Consider the following 23924-nt stretch of genomic DNA (forward strand, 5'->3'; position numbering starts at 1 on the left):
CAGTTGTTGTTGTGATTTTATTTTAACACCAAGAGTTTGGTTAGAACAACATAAGGGTTATAAAACATACATGACAGAACACACATGACCAAAATCCAGGGTGACGAAAATGAGAATAAATGTGAAACGATCTCTCCCACATATACAAAATATTCAGAATTTGTTATATACAACAAGACACTCCCATGCAGTGCTACTTCACTTCCAACGTTAGATCATGTTTATTTTGAGTTAAAGTAAAACATTCAAATCTTTCAGCATTGTTGGTTTTTGATGCGCAAATCACCTTTTCTTTGCCTTCTCTTTCGTTTTTGATAAATGAGTATGAACCAGCATTTGGGATCAGTAGGCTACTCTTTATGGCAGAGTGGGGGGGGGGGGGGGGGGGGTAAATCTGATAATCCATTAATGCTGTTGACGTATAACAATAAAGATTTACAATAAGATAACAACAACTGATTTATCTTTCATTGATTCCATTTACAATTTTCCTGCAATGTTATGCATTTCATCCAAATAACCTTTGAGAGAAGCAGTACAAATCTTGATGTATACAGTACCTGAGGAAAAAATATTTGGCCACAGGTTTTGTTAGTCAAGAACATGTTACATTTGCATGCATGCCTGGCAGGTGTTTTCATACAAATTACATGTAAAGTGCATAAATATGTATGTTTCAGTTAACAGCTATTATGGGTTTGGACGAACCGCCGCATAGTTTTTAATAACTTGAGAAAAGCGAATGATTTTGACTTCGTTTGTGTGAGCTTTGAAGTCCTGCCACAGGTATTCTGGTGAAAGCACCTTGCTGGGTTTGTTATACAGGAAGTACTTGTTCAAATGAGACTCCTCCTGCCATGCCGCCTCAATGGATTTAGCTGCATCAATGTCCAGCTGTTCCCTGCAGGTTTTAGCAACCTCATGTACATCTTTCACTAAGCCACCAATCACAGCTCCTCCATAATAATAATCACCCTCAGCAACAGGAATGTACGCTTGAGACTCGGGCCTGCGCTCATATGGGAAATGTTCACGTTGTGTTTGATAGTAACCAGGATGTATCACACCTACAAGACGACCCAAAGACTCTGCTCCCCATTGCCCGTAGAACTTTGTGTCCACATCAAGACTGAAAACATAGTCGGCTTCATGGACCAATCGACTTTTGATCAGTTTCTCCAGCTTTTCCATCCTGCGCAAAGTGATCTCCTGCCATCTGTTAGAACTAGCCACTGTCAACACTGTCAGTTGACGACCTTCACCCAGTGTCACTGCAGGAACCTGTTCTGGATGATCGGTGAACAGGTAATAATGCACACGAAATCCAACAAAGTAATTTTGCTCTGCAGACTCCAGGAAATCTTTAAGAAACAGCGTGTATCTGGGGGAAAAATAGAGGGGCTGAAATGTAAAGTAATGAATTAAACGGAAAAACCTTCGTTTTTTTCCCCCTTTTGGCAATGTATTCACCATAAGGAGGCTGTAAGGCAAGCTTCGATATGCTGTACATTTGAGACCATACAAAACATTAGATCAGCGATGTCAAATTCTGCTCCTGAAGGGCCACCTTCCTGCAGAGTTTAGTTCGAACACATCTACCTGTTGCAATATCGGGATGAGAAACATGAGGAAAAGCAGGATATTTGAGAAAGCAGGGATAGCTTATTAGTTATCAATTCTTGCTCATGGTCATCATCAGTTCCCAAAACATCACCACTTTTTTTAATGCTTATCATATCAAGTGTACTGGGGGGGTTGCAGAGATGCTCACAAGTCTCTGAGCTAGAGTCCAAGTCAAGTCTCAAGTCTTTGAGCTAGAGTCCAAGTCAAGTCTCAAGTCTCTGAGCTAGAGTCCAAGTCAAGTCTCAAGTCTCTGAGCTAGAGTCCAAGTCAAGTCTCAAGTCTCTTTATTATATTAAGTCTCTGGTTATAATAAGTGTTGCATCACGTACAGCGACCCATCCAACACTGCATAGCTATATATAAGGAATTGAAAGCATGTAATATGTTATTATGACTCCTTTATCTATTAGCATACAGTATCAGCTTTGATTTTTATATATAATCAGTGTAAACAGGCTATTGCAACATGACAAAAACACCAAGAATGCTTTACTTTTAAGTTAATATTATCTGTATTTTAACTTGTAGCATGAACACACAGTACAGTACAGACCAAAAATTAAGAAAGACTTAATATGGTCAAACATCACATTGTAGCTAAATGCAAAACACTATTGCAACAAACCAAACAATGTGAAATATATGAAGAGTTCAGATGCAAAAGCCATCTGAAATTTTCTTTAGAATGATCATTTTTATCAAGCTTGTATATTTAAGTTCAATAATTTCACTTAAATGGCAATGAAAATGCAACTAATCATAGTTTATAAACTACTGTAAGTCAACACATCCCAAACTCTCAAACCAGTGTAATGTTACATGATCAACAATAATCCTGTAACCTGTTTGCAGACAACGTTAATTAACGTGATGGAAGCCAGCGGCACGTAAATGATTACGTTAATCGACCACCACAAGTTTGGCAATTAACCCTTGAATGGTGTTCGGATCTGTAGGACCCGTTTTAATTTTTTATCAAGAGAAAAATTATACGATTAATTATTTTTTCAAACTCAGACTCATTGGCCTTGGCTCATTTTCTGTGAAGAATATATATCTGAACAAATTTTCAATGACCACACTGGTCACACACTCTCTCACACGCAAGCGCAAGCACACGCACACACACACACACACACACACTCACTTGGATATGTGGTTTACGTGACTCTCCATAGGCGTAATGGTTTTACTAATGTACCAACTGTATAATCTATCCTTAAATCCAAAGCTAACGATGAATGGCACAGCAGTCGACATGTTTGTTCGTTGTCCTCTAATGTATGGCGGCCGCGCCTAAAATAATTTTTTTTTTAAAAAGTGTGGCCGCGCCGCGCGCAGCAGATACGTAGTACGTCACGTGTTACATGGGCAGGTTATAGGTAACGGAGGGAGGGGAATAACAGCGAGCTCATCATTTGTTTCCTAAAAATAAACATTGCTCACGAGTCCCGCAGCTCGAGTCCGAGTCGAGTCTGAAGTCTTTCAAGGTCGAGTCTCAAGTCGAGTCTGAAGTCACTGTGTGTGCGACTTAAGTCGCACTCGAGTCCGAGTCTCAAACTCGAGTCCCCATCACTGGCGGGGTTGTGCAATCTTTTTTTAATCTTCAAAATGCTTTTATTATTGTGAACAATAATTATTGTTTTTTTTGATGCTAAAAATTTAAAAGTAGGTTTGTTCAGAGAATATGTTGCTATGGCTACTTTGAAAGTTACATCCAGAAAAAAACACAGGAAACCGCACCCAGACGAGGAAACAACAGGAAACAGAACATACGCAAATTAGAAGTCTGACTAACAAAACTAAGAAACTCTCAGAACACTAAGACTGTGTTCGAAATTAAAATTTTAAGCATTTGCCTTGCTAACTTCTCTGCACCTTGTGCCCCACTGCTGGTGAAGCCTGTATAATGGGTTTTAATCAGTTTTAATGGATTGCCCTGAGCCCTTGATCACGCCATGAATCTGCTATGGTGCTGATTTATTTGTTTTTTGTATGAATTTTTTATGCAGTGTTCACGAGTGTCTGTCTATAAGCAAAGCAAAATGCACCCAGAGTTTCTAGTGATCCTGATGATCTTGATGAGCTGGTTCAGGTGTGTCAAGCTGGAGCTAAACTACAGGAGCAGGATCTGTCACTACACTAGATAAACAGCTTGGCATGCAGGGTTAGTGGAGAAACTGAAGATGGCCAGAAAAACTAGACTTTTTTTCCTCTCACTGTACGTCACAGAAAAAACAACAGTAAAACAAACTGAAAATGTGCTATGTCAGTCATGTTTGTTAATTTTCTGACTCTTACAATTAAATTCAAAGCCGATGAAGATCAGAGGAAGAGAGAGAAAACAACTCACTTTCCAAGAGCGAAGACTGTAGTTGCAATGGTGATGTTTTGTTGTTTGTAGATTGAATCAATCAGGAATGAATCAAAAGTTCCTTCCCATACAATTGGGGCCAACCATGGTGTCACGGCAGTAACTTTGCCATCGGGGCTGTTTTAAATGAGCAAATAAACATACATGTGCATGAAATGCAAAGTAGCATTAAAACATCATTAATAAATAATATAAAAAGGTTAAATAAGTGTGTTCTTACCCAACTACACCAGGCTGTTTGTATGAAAGCCTGTACAATAAAATTATAACAGTGTAAAATAATCAATTGTGATGCATTGCATTCATCTTGCGATTTGTCATTATTCTAAACTGTTTTGACCTTTTCAAACATCTGTGGATGGCGTGTCTTACTGTGGGCTGAACATGGATCTTTCTTAACTTACTGACTTTAAGTGAAATGTCTGCAACACATCACACCCAAACTCTACCAATCTTACTGGTTACCTGTCAACATCTGCTTTCAGTCAGACAATCCACTGACAACGTTTAAAGCTCTTTCTAGTATTATCATTCACTACCTCAGGGTTACTCATTCCAGACACACCTTGTAGTGGCTCATTTAAAATAGCAATGGGATTTGCATTTCTTCTATATCTTATAGTGCCCTTCCCCTTCTTTTAGAAGCCTAGGTATCAGATCATTTTTTCCCATTTATTATAAAAAGTTATAAGTCATGAACCGAACCAAACCAACCAGCAACAATTTGAATCACAACATTACAAACCTTGATTGAAAGCAAAAAATAATCTCTGGAAAATCTGACAAGAAGACAAAAGCTACACAACTGCGTACTTTATGATGTTAATCAGGGTAAGAACTATAGCAATCCAAAGAAATGTTTTGAATGACAAATTAAAAAGAAATATAGAAAAAGAAATTAAAAATATTTAAAGATGCTAATTACATTACACAGATAGATTCCTTTGTAATCTTATTTTCTTTTGTTGTAATGCAACCAGTAGTTTAAGGACTTCTGCCAAAGAAAATAAAAATGGTTTCTGAATAAAATCCTTTTCCCTCTTCACTGCATGCACTTGCTGCAGAAGTATAGGGAAGATTCTGGGTCTTAGCACTTATTTAGGATAAAACTTTATATTCTAATCGCTGAACACATCCAGACACGCATAGCAGAAATCTGGTGTCCTTGCGTAATTGAGCCTGAGCGTGGTACTCTAATGTTGATTGACAGACACGATACACACATAGAATTATACTTTATTTAATAAGCTACTCCTCATATGCCTTGTTAAGGAAGAACAGACACGCCAACTAGTTACTGACCTGATATAGACTAACACACATAGCTGAAGCATTCAGTTCATATTGAGGTCTTTCTAGTGGATAACTATATGGTGGGGCACCATACAGACGAGCTGTGGTTTACTGTGAAAACTCCAACAAGTCGCAATATATTAGAGCAAAACTGTTGAAGAATGTGTTTGTACTCACCCTTGTGGTGATTGCAATTTCGAGTTTTCCTGGTGCTCTTTTGTTAGGCTAAGAAATAGGATAAAGAATTGGTGAATAGCTGTGTTCTCTAATATTAAAACTTTTGTTGTGTTTGTTGGTTTGCATGTTTCTATTAACATGTTTATTTGTCAACAGAACTCTGACTTCACAGTAAAGCACCATTAGCAATTGCAAAAAATGTGTGCAGTTGCAAGACAAAAAGAACATGTATGTGCGACGGAGCTACTAACACATGAAGGAGTGGATCGCAGATCTACAATGGCCTTCATAATAATATGTTATAATATTGCTTGAATAATTATTAATCAAAGTTACATTTATGCATGTTAGAGAATAAGTTGAATATGGCTTTAGTCTGCCTTTTCCTCTCTAAGAAGCTGCTCTCGTTGTGTGTGTAACCATGCCCGGTAAGGTTTAGGGCTGAGGCAACCTTGAGGTAAGATAAGTGTTTCTCTGCATATGTGTGTTAGTATCTGTCTGTAGAGGGACAAATGTTCCGCTGCTGATGTCCAGCGTATCAGATATACGTCTTTGGAGAGAGGTAGCAGAGAGAAGCAGGTCGGCCTGCGAACTCCGTGCGAGTGTTGAAGCTGTCTTCTGTGGATGAAACTGCAAACTATTTCTTCAGTAAATTTCTTTAATTAATCACATACTGACTCCTGGTTTTTGTTCATCATACCTGGTCGATGGGTTTTAACTGTTATTCCCCTACACACATAACAACTAACGTGTAATCTACCTTATTAACTGTGGGCAATGGTAAACCTCTATGGTCCAAATTATTTGTAGACATCTGCAAGTATGTGAGTGTATTTGTATGTTTACAGAGTATATGCAGTAGTACTACAGTCATTGAATTTTATGGGTTAAATACAACTCAATATATTTCTAACTCTTTAAATCCCCACAAGTCAATTTGCTATTAAGATGGGAAAGTATGGTTCCCTTTTATTAAAATAATGTTCACACCTTTACACAGAAAAAAATCTATATTTTGTGTGTTCTTCAATCAGGAAAGCAGGTTACCAATTTCTAGTACTGTATAGCTATTTACTATCTCCATTCATGTTTAAGAGCATCCTGTACCAAAGCATTCGTAAAATATTTTTGAATAGTTTGAACTCACTGTACTGTTTGAGTGTACAGTATATACATAAATGTATATGCGTGCTTCCGTGAATGATTTAATAATAATAATAATAAATCCTTACATTTATATAACGCTTTTCTGGGCACTCAAAATGCTTTACATGGGGGGGGCAGCCATATTGCGCCAGAATGCCCACCGCACACCAGCTACAGGTGGAGAGTAGACAGAGTGATGAAGCCAATCAGAATATGGGGATGATTAGGAGGCCATGATGTTGGACAGAGGCCAATGGGCAAATTTGGCCAGGATCCTGGGTTTACACCCCTACTCTAGTCCCAGGACATCCTGGGCCTTTTAATGACCACAGAGAGTCAGGACCTCGGTGTAGTGTTTCATCCGAAAGACGGATTTTGTACAGTATGTCTGTGTATGGGTGTATGTTTTGAGTGAGTGCATGAGCAGTGACAGTACTTACTTGATACATGTTCTTATCTCTTTATATCTGAAACAGAGATAAAGTTACAATACAAAAACACTGCATCCCTTATTTGTTTATTTTATATATATATATATATATATATATATATATATATATATATATATATATATATATATATATATATATATATATATATATATATATATGATCTATTTAAAGCATGCATGCTGCCTTTACAAAGTATTAGCCAAGTGAAAGTGAGCTTAAAGTTTAAAAAGTCTGTATGTATAACTTTGAATCTGAACTTACTCGAACCGAACAAACAAATCAAACATGCTAACATAGTTACTGATTCATTTACAGTTTTAGTCATATACAGTGTCTTTTATTCTCATGTTATGAACTGCGTGAAATCATAAAAATAATTTGTCTGCACAATAATTGCATTACTTAATAATCCTTTACAGGAGTATCCCATTTATTTCCAGGAACAGTAATAAGCAATTACTAACTGGTTATGTTTTATAAATATTTACTTAAGACTGTTTTGATGAGTGTAGTTACATTTGAAAAAGAAAAAAAAAACTTACCCGAATGAGGTAGAGTTGTAGACCCAAAAAATTAATCTGTGAGAAACACAACAACAGAACATGAATGATAAAGTGAAGCTGATCACATTTACGTATCAAATTTAATGCACAGATAAATGCAAATTCTGTTGCAGTAGTTTGAAGTGTTACACAGTGATCTTACACACCCAAATACTGTAGCAAACACACACATTTAGAGAAGCTTCCAAGGGTTAAATCTATTCCCATATAGTCATTTTCATATGAATTTTAATTAACTGCTTATTAGTCGTGTAGCGTCATATAAAATGTTTGACAGGAATGAAAATGAGGCTATTAGGGATAGAAGTATTGTAGTATTGTTAAACAACATACTCAATGTTCAGCTGATGAAACAGTTTTGAAAGTTGTGAGTTGTGAAAATTACATGATGTATAGGACCTTTACACAGTACATGTCATTGCAAAAACTATAGCTACGGATCGTTTTCATCTGCCTAAAATTCAATATGGCGTCTAACCTGTGGATTGTATTCAGTCAACTAATGGACAAACCCAAAGTGATAAAATATGAAAATGGTAAGACGGATGATGGCATGACAGTATATCTGTCATGTTAGTAATGTAAGAAGTTTCATTTTACATTTGACATTCTCTCTTTCACTTCCAAGTAATTACAAGACCTCTGTAAATAAGAAAAACTGTTTGCGATAGGATCAAGGCCATACTGAAACAAGTTTTTTTTCTTCACAACAAAACCTTCAGTATAATGTTCCAGTATGCCAGACATCTCATTTTCGATGTGCATGAGCTCATCTTGATACCATATGATCTGCTTTTTTTTTTTTAATGCACAGTTAAATGAGAGGGAGCGAGATGTTTTACAGGATAATTCGGGAGATGACACACACCAGGGACTCGAAATTACCTCTCAACTGGTCCATTCATTTCAGTCCCAATCACCACAGACAAGAATAAAAACCTACATATTTCAAAAAGGAATTGCATACCCACTTAGTAAGATGCCAAGCAACACCAGTAGAAAGGGATTTACCTGCATTGTTTTAACAGTTTGAACCTCATGCAATTTGAGAAGTGGAATGGATAATAAGATAATGGAGGAGAATAGCCCTTTTCTAAAAGGGGGAGCAGTGTATGGTGTGGTGTTGTTTAGGCAACAACAGTCTAAGCTACCTGCAGACTCAAACAACCATTCAATGAGCACAACCAACTGCACAAAGGTCAATGAGACTGAAAACCTGAAATACAGGATATATAACAGAATATTTTGTCAAGGATAACGAAGCAATTTTTTTTTTTTGTTGTAAGAATCAATTCATGATAAATTTCGTTGTAGCATCATGATAATGCAGTTATTGTCTTTAGATAAGGATTATGATAGTCAATCATAAATTGTGACTTATTTGTCAAAATGTCACAAAAAATTAGGGGCGTGTGTATCCTATGCGATTGTCTTTCTTGTCAAAAAATCTGACGCACGTATTCTCCTCCCCCTTCACATCAGTCATAATAATTTTAATTTTATAAAATAAACCATTTCATATATTTTAATAGGGCATTTTGCTTTAAAAATACGCTGTATTGATGTGCGCATGCCCAGTAGCCGCACCTGTATCCTTTGTTGCCTTACAACAGCGCATGCGCAGTTGAATGCAGGCACAGAACGAGGCCACTATGAACCCACGACAAAAAAAGCTGTGCGCACCCGGATGTGAGAGAGACTGAGCAGAATGCGGAAAAAGTAGCCGCCTATGCTTATATTTCTTAGACAAGAAAAATGTCTGACAGGCTTGTACAGTTACTGTTTTCACATGATGTTTAACGGTATAAGAAAATTTGCAATGATTGATGCATTTTAACAGTGTGAGGAACTTTCAGCAATTACACTCAGTGCTGAATAATACTCAAAACAATACAACTGTAGTTTAATAATTCAAGATCCAAACAAAGACAACAGTAGCCCAAAACAGCTACAAATTACAAAAGAGTAAATACATACCCGGTAACTGAGATGCCAACAAACACAAGAAGTAAAGTGTTAGCATTTTGAAACTTCATTATTCCTCCGTGTTTGTCCTTGTTCACTTCGTGGACTGAATGTCAAATAGACCGCAAGAAAGAGAGATCTTAGTAGCCTACAACTGGCTTTAATCTGTCTTCATTTTGTCACGGTTTAATTAAGGGTTAAAGTGCAGAGTTCTTTATGAGACGTCGTCTGCTCTACACAAAACGTGTCCTGGTGTTTATAAAACCTCTGAAGGGCTGGATGACGTGGGCTACCTGGTCAGATAACGCTCATGCCACACCCAAGTCATTTGTTTTTGTAAACTATACCCCAGTGTGCTCGAATATGTGAGCAAATGCTATAGCAACATTAAAAGACAGGCTAGAGATTTGAGATAAATTAGGGAAACATAGGCTAGCGGCTGTGCTCCACTTCATATAAGATAGTGTAGGGGATCTACAAATTCTATTACTTGGAGACTTTTATTTTGACTGGTGTTACAGTCGTTGGATAGATTGTTTGTCTTCTCAACTGGGATTGCGGTCGCGTGAGATCAAGCTGCCTTTGTCAGGATCTCGGGGAGACGGGGACAATAGCTGGGAGATATTGAGTAAAGAGACATTACCCTGCCATTCACGGGATGTCATTCAACACCTCATCCAGTAGTGATGTGCACTATTTTTCTCTTTTTCTACTTGAACACTGGTAAGCAAACTGCTGTTTTCTCTCAGTGAGTAATCAGAACTGAACTGCTGAATAATACAACTATCGTTCCTGGAGCTGAGTAGTGAGCTTTCCTGGAAAGGGGTTCATATACTTTCTTCTGTGTGCATTTGTGAACTTTTTGATACTAGAGCACGAGAATGGACAGAGTCTAACTTTTTCCATCTTTTTCCTGGATTTCTTATTTTTGAATTGGACTTTGAACTTTTTGAACAGAATTGAAGTGAACTTTGAAGTGAACCAACTTTGAAATGTCCACGTAAAATTGCACTTGTGGAACTGTGTTGTTAAAAAGAAGACACTGATTGCCATTTTGTTGGTTGAGACTGAATTGAAACTGACACAAATTTATTGATTTTGTACTTTTTATTTTTTTTACTTATTTCATTCAAAATTGATTGAACTTGTAATTGATTCTCTCCTTTTGTAAAATAAAGCAACAAAACCAATCGAAATTTAGTTACATAAACATTTTATTGGTGAAGTCAAAAGTGTTTGTTGCTTTGAGTCGCTTATACTAAGGAGTGGGGGTGTCTTACCTGGCCTGTTAGATCTGGGGAGGGTGTGTTTTTGACAGTTAAGTTACATTTATTCCTGAATTTCTGCACATACATGCACTTCAGGTGGCTGCCGTGTAGGAGTGTGCGATATGACGATTTTTTATCGTGGACGATAAAAATGTCTCCACGATCTGCTTTTTAAGAAATATCGTAGTATCGCGCTACAGCGCACATTGTCAAATACAGTTCTGGCGCCTCCGTCTCTATATAACGTACTGTACAACACGACATACAGCAGTAGAGTTACTCTGACAGGACACTGCACTTATTCGCGATCGCAAAAGTACATTATTTGCACACAAACCTTGCTGGTTAAATGTTTAATTCGCGCGCTGGTCTGACGTGCGCTTTTTCTGAGCTCAAACACCCGAAGCACGCGCATTAAAAAGCCTGTCTAACAGCGCCTGATTACTCTACTAACTTATCTTTTGCGCTAATACTGTCAAAACACACAAGGTTTACATACAGACTGAGTTGGTTATCTCTAAAATGAAAGTAAATAGTTAAGAGAGAAACGGATGCGTCCTGTATATTAGATGCATGCAGGTCTTAAAGAGACAGGACACTACGTGCTGTCGACTGTCATTAAAGGGATAGTTCACCCTAAAATGTAATTTCTGTCATTATTTACTCACTCACATGTTGTCCCAAACCTCTATTAATTTCGTGTGCTGAACCCAAAAGAAGATATTTTGAAGAATGAGGGTAACCAAACAGTTGCTGGTCTACAATGACTTTGATAGTATGAAAGAAAAATCCTATGGAAGTCACTGAGGACCAGCAACTGATTGGTTTTCCACCTTCTTCAAAATAGCATTTATGTTCAGCAGAAGAAAGAAACTCATTCAGGTTTAAAACAACTGATGGTATAAAAATAAAACATTATGACAGAATTGACAGATGACAGAATATTTATTTTTGGGGGAACTATTCATTTAACGTTAACAAAACAACAAAACGCAAAGAGAAAAATCACTCATTATTCTTGACTGAAAAACTTTAATACACAGTTGCTTTTGGAATCAGTCTATGTAGTGTTTTATTTTTATATTTGTTTCATTGAATGCTCCTGCTAAATACACCTATTGTACCTGAAAATAAAGCACTGTTTGTTTTATTTGTATATTATGTGTATTTGTAATGTGTATCTTTGTTCTTATTTTTTAATAAGAAAGATAAAATAATGACAAAGATTTTTTTATCTTCGCCCACTTTGGCCTAAATATCTGCCATGCATCTTTGTCTTTCTAGTTTGGCTGTAATGCTCAGACAACTTGTAAAACCAAAATAGTAAAACTAACATGACAAAGAATCGTGATAAAATCGTGCATCGTGATATTTAAAAAAAAAATTGTGATATGATATTTTTCCCATATCGCCCACCCCTACTGCCGTGTACTAAATGAATCCTGAAGCCCACCTCGCCACCAGGGTCGGTGCCAAGGGAGGGCACTCGCGGGCCGTGCCCCCCCAAACGAGTTACTGTGCCCCCCCCCCCCCCCCCACTCCTCTTACATCCTCTCCCCTCCTTGCTGAATGCGATCGATTTTGAAAGCAAAAGTACCGATAAAACAGCGCACATAAGAAAGCGATTGCACGCGAGCGTCAGCAACTGCACGCAATCACAGATTGCACGCTCTGTGCAATCTACCCCCCCCCGATGAGACAATGAGACACAGAGCATGCTATCCCCCCCCCACACACACACACAACGTGATTTGTGCCCCCGCTAGAAATTTAAATGCCCCCCCGATGGAGGTGCCCTGGTGCAGGCTCTTCTCGCCACATCTAGAGTATTCATATATTGCAACACGATAGGCACAACATACAAGCGACTCTTGTACAAAGACTAAAAGCATTGGGTGGGGGGACTAGGATCCTGTTTCTCACTCAGTCTTCCTTAGATTAAGTGCAAATTATCCCCCACAAGGGTACCCGGGGTGGTTGCTAAGGTTGCTAGGGTACCTGGGTGGTTGCTAAGGTGTTGCTACGTGGTTGCTAAGGTACTTGGGGTGGTTGCTAAGGTGTTGCTACGTGGTTGCTAGGGTACTTGTGGAGTTTGCTATGGTACCTGAGGTGTTGCTAGGGTGTTGCTAGGGCGTGGCTAGTAAGTGTCTATGGTGATTCATGATTGGCTGTTTGCTGCCCCGAGTTAAACTAGCCCACCCCCATGTCTCTATGACAATGTGATCCAAAGATGTCCATCTGGGCTTTTATAATGGCAACCTATGGGATCAGTTGCTAGGGTGAGCTAAATGGTTGCTAGGGCGTGGCTTCACAGCTTTATAATGATCCTGAGAGTCTGATTGGTTGGCTGAGTAAAATGAGCCCACCCCCATGTATCTATGACATTGTGATGCAGAATTATGTTCAATGCAAAATCCCTATGTAAATTACCATAGTAGCAAAAACGTGTGCTGTTTCATGGGCCGCCCCTCACCATAGTATGTCAATGGGGCAACTTTGGGGGGCTCTTGTGCCCCAGGGGTACAACTTATACCCCACTGTGGGGTACGTTCTTGCACAGCTTGATAGCCTCTTCAAATGTGGTGATTCGCAAGTTTCTATGAAATTCTCGCTCTGAGCTACGAGCCGTCAAAGTTGCCCGCAATGCATTGTCTATGGCAGGGGTGGACAAACTTTTTGACTCGAGGGCCACATCAAATTTTCCACATTAAGTGAGGGGCCGCATAATGTTTATGACAAATGAAGGTTTGATTTTCTTTTTTTTTTTATTCTAAATTGACACTCACCTACTACTGTACTATGTATACTTGTACATACATGGCAGTTCTTTTCTTGTACCATCTCTACCTATTTTTATGAGCACTTTATGACACACAGATAAGTTGCATTGGTGTACAAGTCTATGTATAAGACACATTTTATAATTTTATTCAGAAATAATGTAAAATAAACAAAACGTTTACAAACATTAGAAACATGTTTTTATATTCCCTACACTCCACAAAAAGTCCTGTAAATTTAGCAGTGTTCAGAATAGAAAAAAGAACGAAAACATAAGTAAAAAATAAACACAAATTATAGTTGCATTCACCATAAACATATATTATAAACACCCAGCCTTGAATATTTAAAGCGAAACTGGAACTAGTGACGTGGTTGCTGGAATATGCACAATTTAAACTCACTTGCCTTTTCTCATTCATCACCAATCCTGATGTGTGCGTTTGCGCTTGACCTTGATTGCTTTATATAAATCACCTTGGAAATTACAGCACGTTTCAGATGAAAAAACACGATTTGTAATCCAGAAAAAACTGTACTATATCCATTTTCATAAAAATGTGTGTGGGAAACAGAAGAAGAAATCATATCTTTGCAAGATAAAACAAATTATTTCCATGTTTTCCCCAAATGACAGCACCCGTGAGCAGGAGGATAACACTGCCATTTGTTCTGATACTGGAAAGTCTTTTAAGCATTTTTAAAAGTTCCAATACAAGGCATTTTTTGTCATTCAACATATTCAACATAATACAATGTCACAGATCACTCTTTTCCAGAGAGACAGAATTAGATCAATTAACAAAACTGTAGGCTAATATTAGGCTACTTCTGAATGAGCGAAAGTGCAATTTGTAACATAGAGATATAGTATAGCCTTCTAATTAAAAAAGCCAGTCGCTAATTGGTAAAGTCATTGTGTCACTTTAGCTGCCTTTAGAAACAGTCAGTGTTCTGAGACACGCGATTAGGACTGCACATGCGCACTGGCTGGTGTAGACACATAATATTCAAGTTAAATCAAAGTAATTCAGTTTGTATGTAACTGGGTCAGGGATTATTTTGCAAACAACTTTAAACAGTCACTAAAATAATTCCCACACACATCTTATCTATAAGAATGCACAAATGTCCTCCCTTTATGTTGTAAACTTAATGGTTACGGCCGCGAGAGCACAGGACCATTTGTCTGAGGTTATGGATTACAGGTACAAAAATGTAAATAATGTTCAGTTTCTTACACAGAATGATCATTTCACTTCATAATACCTCAATATAGTGTCAGGAGTCGTAGGGATTAATTTCTTGTTTTTGTATCTGGTTTGTTTTTCTTTTTTTGACTCTCAAAGTGACGTGCCTGATAACCTGCATTATTATGAATCAACAAGGACCATGGAATCAGCTAAAAATAATTTTTAGTCTTCTACTGAGGATAAATAACAGCGAATTTAAATTTTTGGGGTGAACAATTCCTTTAAATGCTGCCACAGTTGAGCAAAACCAAACAACGGTCACAAATTAGAGGTATAAAAAAAAGGATGTCTGAAGATTTATTGTCTTTTGTGGTAAACAAAACTTGCTTCTCACAAGACTTGCATACTCTCGGTGAAGCTTACTCTACGCCTATGTCCTACATCATCCGCTGGAACGCCATTCTTTCGTGCCGCCACCCCATTTGGAGTACTTTCTACGGTGGAAGGATGCACTTCATTGGGCTTCAAAATCTCAACAGCCATTCACTGCCATTATAAAGCTTGGAAGAACCAGGACATTTTTTAATATAACTCCAATTGTATTCGTCTGAAAGAATAAAGTCATATACACACATACTGTAGGATGGCTTGAGGGTGAGTAAATCATGGGGTCTTTTTCATTTTTGGGTGAACTATCCCTTTAACAGCTGCCATGGGTTTGGACGAACTTCATAGTAGTTTTTATTAATTTGAGAGAAACCATGATTTTTAATCTCTTGTGGTTTAGATTTTCTGTCATCCCACAGATACTCGGGTGAAAGCAGTTTACTGGGTTTGTTATAAAGGTAGTTCTTGTTCAAATGAGACTCCTCCTGCCATGCTGCCTCAATGGATTTAGCTGCATCAATGTCCAGCTGTTCCCTGCAGGTTTTAGCAAGCTGATATTCACCTTATTTTGCAACGCGGAAGTAAATACGATGACGTACTTCCTTATAATGTGTTAGACTTTCGTTTCGCTACCTTGTAGGTAAGGAGCGATGTGGGGAGAACACACAGAGAACACTGTTAAACGCCGTGATGGTAAATATTTACCACACCCGCGGTGTATAACACAGTGGGAGGATGAAATGAAAAAGTGGCCTGCCATAACTTATGAGGACATTTTAAATTTTTTTGTGTTGTCGCTCGGAGTAGACGGGTCTTCGATGCGGAATTATAAAAGCACGGAGGCATATCAGTAGCTACGTTACCTGCACAGCGGAAAAGTCGGTCGAGTGCTGGTACATGAAATAGACAGCGATTTCGTGTTTTTAAAAGCAGACGTGAATGCAAGTCAAAGTGGCGCAAATGTGCATTCAGAATGTTAGCTTCATTCACCATTCATTTCATGGACAAAATATGCAGTGAAATATGCAATGAAAGTGAATGGTGACTGTGGCTAACATTCTGAATAATGTCTCCTTTTTTGTTCCGCTGAGGAAAGTATTCAAAGTATTGGAATAATGTGAGTAAATATCAGTAAGTGATCAGTAAATGATGACATGTTTTATCTCTTTCATCTGTGAAAGCACTTGTTGATAGTTTTAAATTAGTAATGAAATTTTTTGGTCCTTATCCGTAAACTGATTACTGTGCTGTGCAGCATTAGGTCGGATTAATAGCATCCAAAATAAGTTATAAAATAACTTAAATATGTGTTTCCTTTTGTTCCATGAGTTTTGAAAAAGTGACGAATTGGTGTTTATTTACCTAGCACTGCTAAACTGTATCATTTTCAGTGTATGTTGGGGGGGAATCAAAATAAATTGCATCTTGACATTATGATTTGTGTTTGTGTGTGTGCATATACAGGGAGAAAAAAGTAATATAAGGTCTTGAAATTAGCTTCTTCGCCCTTCGGAGGTGCGTGCAAATCATAGGGTGCCCCACATCCACATTCAGCTCTTGTGCGTGGATTATGATCAAAACAAATGTCTTGCAGGTATTTTTTACCTTTGAACCAGCTATTATGACACCCCCTAACTGCGCAAAGTACGCCAGTCTTTCTGTAGTCCATATTAAAAGTTAACTAGCCTGTAAAATCTACACAGTCAACGCAAAACTACGTAATCACAATACAACTAATATTAGCGGAAGTGCTTTACCGGAAATCTGACACATTATAGTTCGAAAATGGCGGCGTCCGCGTTTACATGAAAAATAAGGTGAATACATCTTTCACTAAGCCACCGATCACAGCTCCTCCATAATAATAATCACCCTTAGAATAAGGAATGTACGCTTGAGACTCGGGCCTACACTCATATGGGAACCATTCGTGATGGGTTTTATAATACCATGGATGTATGGCACCTACAAGACGACCCAAAGTCTCTGCCCCCCCATCGCTCATAGAACTTTGAATCCACATCAAGGCTGAAAACGTAGTCGGCTTCATTCAACAGTCGACACTCAATCAGTTTCTCCACCCAGCAAACATTGAGACGTGTAAAGACCGTTGAAAAGACGTCCCTTCGTCACGTCCCGTTATGGTTGAAAAATAGTTCCGAAATGAAAGTTGAACCGACGTCTTCTGGCCGTGAAATGCACGTCTTTTCTGGACGTCCACGGACGTCTAAATAGGTCATCTTCTGGATGTTTATAATATGTACTGCTGCATAATTTACGTGTGTACATTAATATATAAAATAAACACATACCATATTGTCTAACATCGTGAAATGCATTATGTCTCGAGGTTTACACATTTGTTGAACTTGACTAAGGTTCCAAAAAGGTCCAAAAGCGGTCCAGTCCGACCTGGACGTCTATAAAATGTTTTTCCCACGTGTACTTTACAACCAATAACACATTATTTGTGAGCTTAAATATTTTACTTTACCACAAGATACCATGAACTTAACATTTTTGAATAATATCTTCCAGTTATTAAACATTCAAACAAGACACTACGAGTATTGCAATTTAGTTACCCAAATCTGCAGTAATTGTGTTTTCAGTATTTTTAAATTAATGTGTAGTTTTTAATCAAACAACATAACAAAACACAGGATATAAGTATAAACACACCATTCTTTTCCAAAAAAAATCTATTTTATTTTAGTGCTCCACAACATAATTGCATATTTTGTGTGTATGTATATTTATTTATAAATTATAACAATAAACAGGTTAAACACTGATTCAGTAACTTTGCCATTGGGTTTACCACCATTTACTTCTTATAACCCCCACCCCCAGCTCTTCCTGGAGCGTTTCAAGTGTTCCGCCATTGCTACGTCAATTTCCAAGTCAGTAGCATTTGGGCTCCACCTCTTCACAGCATCTGAGGGAAGAGAATATGAATGTAAAAAGCAAGAAGTTAAACAAGCACTTATTTAGAAAGTGTTTTTGTTTATCAAACTAATTGTACAATGCAGTCGAACAAGACTTCAAAATTCAAAATGAAGACTTAATTCATGACACAGGATGTTGACATATGAGTACACTGGGACTAAAAACATGTTTATTATGCGTTTGGACATTTCTGATAAAAATAGGTCTTTTAAATAAATAAGACACAAGGAACATACAATGTGTGTCACAAATTACATTGTATTATATTATATAAAGGTGTAGCCTTGAATGCCTTCTTTTCCAGCTGGCCACCACCCCTCATGTTGAATTTTGCCATTAAGGCATTTGACATGATTCTGAGAAATAAACAATTCAGGATTTACTTCATAATATTAAAATGCATTGCAAATTAGCAGTACTGTGCAGCTTGCCAGTTGCATGCAGTGTTAAAACATACACTTTCACAACCACTAGTCTATCATGTAATAAGTGCTCTGTCCCTATCCAAAGTTTTTGCGACACGTAATGACTCATTAATTTCTTACACTAACATTATGGTTTTTATATCTTGTTTAAAGTCCTACGAACAGCCTGATTTAGCACAGACATTAAAACTTCAACACAAAAACTGGCAATTATATAAGTAGATATAATGTGTGACAGAATTATAGTATTATCAAAGGTTGGGGTCATTATTGTAGCTACTGTTATTATTGTCATTTTTTCTGAAATATGACACAGCTAAACACACAAACAATGCTAGGTAAATACATACCTGTTCATGACTTTGTTTACACAGTCTCTGACTGACATTCCGCCAACTCTGGACAGTTGCTGAACCTAAAAGTGACAACACAATCAAAAGAAATGTAATATGATATTTAAATAACACTTATCTGTGTGTGCACGTACATATGCATTTATGTATATCTGGAAATATACCCAAAATCCTCATCACATTTTAAACTTACACAGATCCACTTCTTTTGGTCATCTTTCATGCACTCTTCAAAGGATTTCAGGTCACTTTCAGACTCTAGTCTCGTAAACGATGATGACGACTTTCCAGGGTCAAGAATGGCAGCAAGTTGCTGAAGTTCCTCTTTTAGGCCAAACAGCAGGCTAAACACTTTCCTTTGGAATCCTGATAGAGAAATCATTACATTAACATGTGTTTTACACGTATCTGGACATTTGAGTACTTAAAGCACAAAATTTAATATGAGACTTGCAGTCACACTGCGTGTTTATGCAGAGCATTAGGCTCAAGTGTTTATTTGACAGCTGTTTCCCAGGCATGTTTGCCTGCTGTTTTCTGGTGAAAATTAAGTTTTGAAAACTCAAGAGCAAGACTGAATTGACAGCGAACAAAAACAATGGTATCGATATTGCCATTTGATTATTGATAAACAACTACTTGTACCTCTAATAAAAGATTGACAAACTGACTGTTTGCAAACTTTGCTTTAATGAATTTCCCATAAATGGCCTGTGTTTCAAACACCACATATAACATTCCTTACTTGCTGATGGCAGGGGGTAAGAGCTTCTTGATTGTCTGGTTCCACCTATTTGAAATTGTAAAACACTTTAGAAAATTTACATTTTAACAAAGGAAAAAATTGTGGATGTAAAACACCATAAATATACATACCCTCACTTCTGTTCTCTCTACGGAATGCAGCTGTCAATGGGCAAGAAATCATTAAGAAATGCTGTTTTTACGGTTCTCAAGAAGTTTTCCTAATAATAAAATAAAAAAAAGAAATAATATATATATATATATATATATATATATATATATATATATATATATATATATATATATACACATACACACACGTGTGTGTGTACTATACTGAATATATCATTTTTTTATGTATCTCATAACACAAACACACTTTAACATTCTGTGAAAATATTCGAAAGGTGGTTACTTCAATTTTTAAGTTCCATAAACGTTTTATTTTGCCACAGATGAGTTTGTTTTTAGGGTTAAAAAAAGGCCCTAGCATTAAACATTACCTTTTAGCATACTAGCAAACTTAATTTAACTTGACAGTGTGCTTATACTTGCTTTTGGATTTTTGTTCCGAGTAAAACAAGTAAAAATAAAATACATTAATAAAATACCTCAAAATGTACTTACCCACCAGTAAATTTTTTATGATTCGTAAACGCAAAAAAACTCTCCTCGTGTTGTAGAAATACGTTACAGCTCACTCCTCTTCTTCTGGTGTTTTTGGCGGTTTTGCCAAACCAGCATAAAAAGATGCATTACCGCCACCTACTGATCTGGAATGTTGAGTATACAAACTGTCATATCGCGAGATTATCTGCTATAGGGATATCATATCGCGAGATTTGTTACAACATCTTGGCAGCAGTTTTTGCATCCAGCTCAGACTTTAAATTGTGACTTTATGAATAACGTATGAATAACTTATGGATATAGCCTATATATATTTAATAATTATATAAACAAAATAATGAAATCATATCGTAATGTATGGGAAACTGGTGGAATAATGAGTAAATGCAGTGATTTCACAATTACTTAACTACAGGGGCACTTTGTGAATAGAATTTGACATAAAACAAGATGTAAAACAAACTGAAGGTTTTTTTTAAATAAAGATTTCCGTGCTGGTTTGTATGGGTCTTACTAAACGTTTAAAGGACGTCAGTGGACGACTATTATAACCTCTTAAGAAACTACTTGGGCACTTAAATAAATTACTGTAGTATGTGAATGTGTAAGCACAATGGCTTTTGCATATTTCATAAGGATTTTAAAGAGGTTGACGATGGACTATAAATGCACGTGTAGAAGACGTCACCTGCTGGACGTCCTTTCACAACTGAATCACAACAGGGTATATTTTGAACTACACGCAGCTAAAAGTCAAAGTAACAACTTTACATGCAACCACAGAGAATTGTAGACATGTACAAACGTATTTGAATGCATTTTTAAGAAATATTTTTTGTTACAATTTTTTGCATATTTTGTCGTCCTACCGCGACTATTTTTGGCCAGGGACAGGTCGTCGCCGTCGGACCAATGTTTGCTGGGCAGCCTTTCCATCCTGAGAATATTACCGTGATACTGTGATATTATTATTATTATTATGCAGTAATTGTTTCAGTAATTTATTCACAGTTCCTGAATACTTCAGTACTAAATGAACATCAGAGCTTTTATACATATATTAACTAAGATGATGTCATATTATTAATATTATTAAATATGATAACCTATATATTGTATTGCTACCTTAAATATGCGCGCACACATAAACTTGTCAACGCTTCCCCGTGATTTTCATTAATAAAATATCCTATAGATACTAGATCGCTATATTATATTCCTCAGCAACAAGGTGTAAAAATCGCCGTTTTTGAAGAAATTGTTTGTAGAGAGAGACACGCAGACGCAATACGTAGGTAATAACTATCTCTGTGTCTGATCTGAAATGGGCAGAATCCTAGAGCTAACTTGCCATAACTGACCAAAATAACAGTCAAATATAAAAATTCTGTCAAATATTGCGATGCAAAGAGCAATACTAGTTTTAACTGATATAATAACCATGGAATAAGCAGGATAATCAATGGCTTGCCGTGCATTAAAGGATTTTAAATGCACTTCGCAGAGGCAACCACCTGTTCTAATGCACGGCAAACCTTTGATTATGCCTTACATAGATGGCAACATCTCACATACCTGCATTAGGAGCGGTAATTCTTTGCGTGCCTGTTTAGCCTTTTGCTTCAGCACCCGAGGGACGTGTTCGTTACAGCAAACATTCAGAAGGCAGGACCTGCTTTGAAACTGCAACATTAATTGGTTTAATTGCAGGTGAGTGACAATTCGAATTGAACAATGAGGCTAGTATTTTGCTGCCTGTCTTGACTGGTGGACTGGCAGATGTTACGGTTATGGAGGCTCCTCCTCAAAGGCCGAGGCCCTAGGCAATCGCCTGCTCTGCCTATAGCTAGTGCCGGCCCTGATTAAGAGCACTGAGTTTTGGCATTTTCCAGACTGGGACAGTCTTGTGCACTTCCTGTCGCGTACACACACTCGCGAGGGGGCCAAGACCACAAGTGTGGGTACTGGGACAGGCCCATTCTCTACTTTTTAAAAGTTCTGACTGCTCCAGTAAACCTAATGAGCAGCAACACATTGGAGTCTACTGCAGCTAGAGATGCATTAAATTACAGGACAGAGTAGACAGCATCAACTAGCGGCTGGGAGAGCCTTACCATATAGTCCAAGGGTCTCCAAACTTGATCCTGGAGGGCCGGTGTCTTACAGAGTTTAGCTCCAACCCTAATTAAATGCACCTGAACCAGCTAATCAAGGTTTTACTAGTCATACTAGAAACTTCCAGGCAGGGATGGGCAGTATTTATGATACATGTATTTTAAATACGTATTTCAGATATAAAATCAGATTTTGTCATTTGTATTTGATAGGATTGATGAAAGTGGCTTCATATTTTGTATCAAAATACTTCAGTGTTTTGTATTTACATAGTTTTAAAATACTTTGTAAGAAGTCTACATGATGACATCATAAAAATGCAGCATCTGATTGGTGCCTACTCAGTAGTTTGCCCAGACTTGTCCTCTATACTTCTATGGCTCTCAGTAGATTCAGTGATTGGAATTAGGTTAATACTCCTTGACAAGTTCTGTTACTACTTTCTTATTACTTTTCTGGCTACATTTAAAATCATATTAAAATCAAAACATATTGATCAATTAATAATTATTGAAATGTTAAAATGTTTGTTTACAAGTTCCAAATAGGTGTCCAATGATTGATAAATAAATACTTAATTGCTGACTATTGTACCCTAATTGAAGTAGGCCTAGCTGTGGTAGGATCATGATTTTGCATACCATTGCTTGAATGGCTGCCTAATACATAATATATTATATTTATGATTAACAATCAAATGATTAATTAGTTAGAAACTAGTTGCTATGAATATAGGTACCATCAGTTGTCTTCTTATGAATGACTTGTTGTCAGTTTGAGTCAGTGTTACCAAACTAGGATACAATTATGAGTTATTCGCAAACTGTTAAACATTAAAATGTTGGTTACTTTAAAACTAACCTTCATCTGGGAGATCCCAGGGATATGTGAATATTTGATCTGTTAACTGGTTGCATATATCAGATTTATTGCATGATTTGGGCAGAGAAAAGCTGATACTATCAAACATTGTTTACTTAACGTCAGTGTAATGGTGAAGGGATGGACAGGCCAATTGATGGAAGGTTTGCCAACAAATTTTATATTCCCTTGTAAAAGTATTTTTTAGTATTTTAAAAATACAAAAATAAAATAGTTTATTTTACATGGTGTGGCTGCTGTATTTTGTAGTTTAGTTTGATACACTTGAAATTAAGGTATGTGGTATTTTACTTTAAAATATATCTTGATGTGTCTTTTCCTAACCCTGCTTCCAGGTAGTGATGGGCGCTTTTTAAAAGAAAGTCACGTGATTTCAGTAAACGAGGCTTCACTGTGTCATAACTGTTTCGAAATTTCTAGGGCTGTATCCGAAATCGCCCCCTATACCCTCAAATAGTGCACTATTTGAGGGGACGGCCATTTTAAGTGGTGTTCGAAACCTTAGTGGATGTTCTCGAGTGCACTCATTCAATCCCACAATGCACCGCAAAAACGAGTGTACAGCCGATGTACACTCAACGGCTAGAGAATCCCCAGAATGCAC

The 23924-nt window shown here is 37.3% G+C and overlaps 2 protein-coding genes and 1 pseudogene across 4 annotated transcripts; all 3 read right to left on the reverse strand.

The window, feature by feature from the left end:
• On the reverse strand, positions 1 to 10051 carry LOC306870194 (globoside alpha-1,3-N-acetylgalactosaminyltransferase 1-like). 2 transcript variants are annotated; one of them, XM_079417310.1, is made up of 7 exons: positions 9606 to 10051; positions 7608 to 7643; positions 7054 to 7080; positions 5468 to 5515; positions 4218 to 4247; positions 3977 to 4114; positions 1 to 1381 (listed from the first exon to the last, which is right to left on the reverse strand). In XM_079417310.1, the coding sequence occupies exons 1-7, from the start codon at positions 9662 to 9664 to the stop codon at positions 691 to 693; spliced, it is 1029 nt and encodes a 342-aa protein (XP_079273436.1). In that variant the 5' UTR covers positions 9665 to 10051; the 3' UTR covers positions 1 to 690. The 2 variants fall into 2 exon arrangements, with proteins under 2 accessions (XP_079273436.1, XP_079273437.1); XM_079417311.1 differs by lacking the exon at positions 5468 to 5515 and having other exon boundaries at positions 7 to 1381; positions 9606 to 9896.
• A 5476-nt stretch (positions 10052 to 15527) lies between these two features.
• On the reverse strand, positions 15528 to 17549 carry LOC306869491 (globoside alpha-1,3-N-acetylgalactosaminyltransferase 1-like; annotated as a pseudogene). The gene is made up of 3 exons: positions 17535 to 17549; positions 17048 to 17297; positions 15528 to 15773 (listed from the first exon to the last, which is right to left on the reverse strand). The product of its transcript is annotated as a globoside alpha-1,3-N-acetylgalactosaminyltransferase 1-like (transcript).
• A 364-nt stretch (positions 17550 to 17913) lies between these two features.
• On the reverse strand, positions 17914 to 20494 carry LOC306869492 (uncharacterized protein; the record flags this gene model as incomplete). The annotated part of the gene is made up of 7 exons (XM_079416259.1): positions 17914 to 18160; positions 18947 to 19011; positions 19143 to 19315; positions 19695 to 19739; positions 19826 to 19855; positions 20325 to 20404; positions 20463 to 20494. 7 exons carry the CDS (start codon positions 20492 to 20494, stop codon positions 18127 to 18129), a joined length of 459 nt encoding a protein of 152 aa, XP_079272385.1. The 3' UTR covers positions 17914 to 18126.
• Positions 20495 to 23924: the final 3430 nt, after the last annotated feature.

Source organism: Barbus barbus (assembly GCF_936440315.1).
Source record: "Barbus barbus genome assembly, chromosome: 5".
Taxonomy (NCBI): domain Eukaryota; kingdom Metazoa; phylum Chordata; class Actinopteri; order Cypriniformes; family Cyprinidae; genus Barbus; species Barbus barbus.

Bases quoted from the DNA above. Each gene is read 5' to 3' on its own strand.
- LOC306870194 (XM_079417310.1), bottom strand. From the start codon at position 9,664: ATGAAGTTTCAAAATGCTAACACTTTACTTCTTGTGTTTGTTGGCATC. The intron at 7,081-7,607 runs GTAAGTTTTTTT...TCTCTGTTTCAG, and splicing joins TACAACTCTACCTCATTCGG to ATATAAAGAGATAAGAACAT. The intron at 5,516-7,053 runs GTAAGTACTGTC...CCTATTTCTTAG, and splicing joins GAGATAAGAACATGTATCAA to CCTAACAAAAGAGCACCAGG.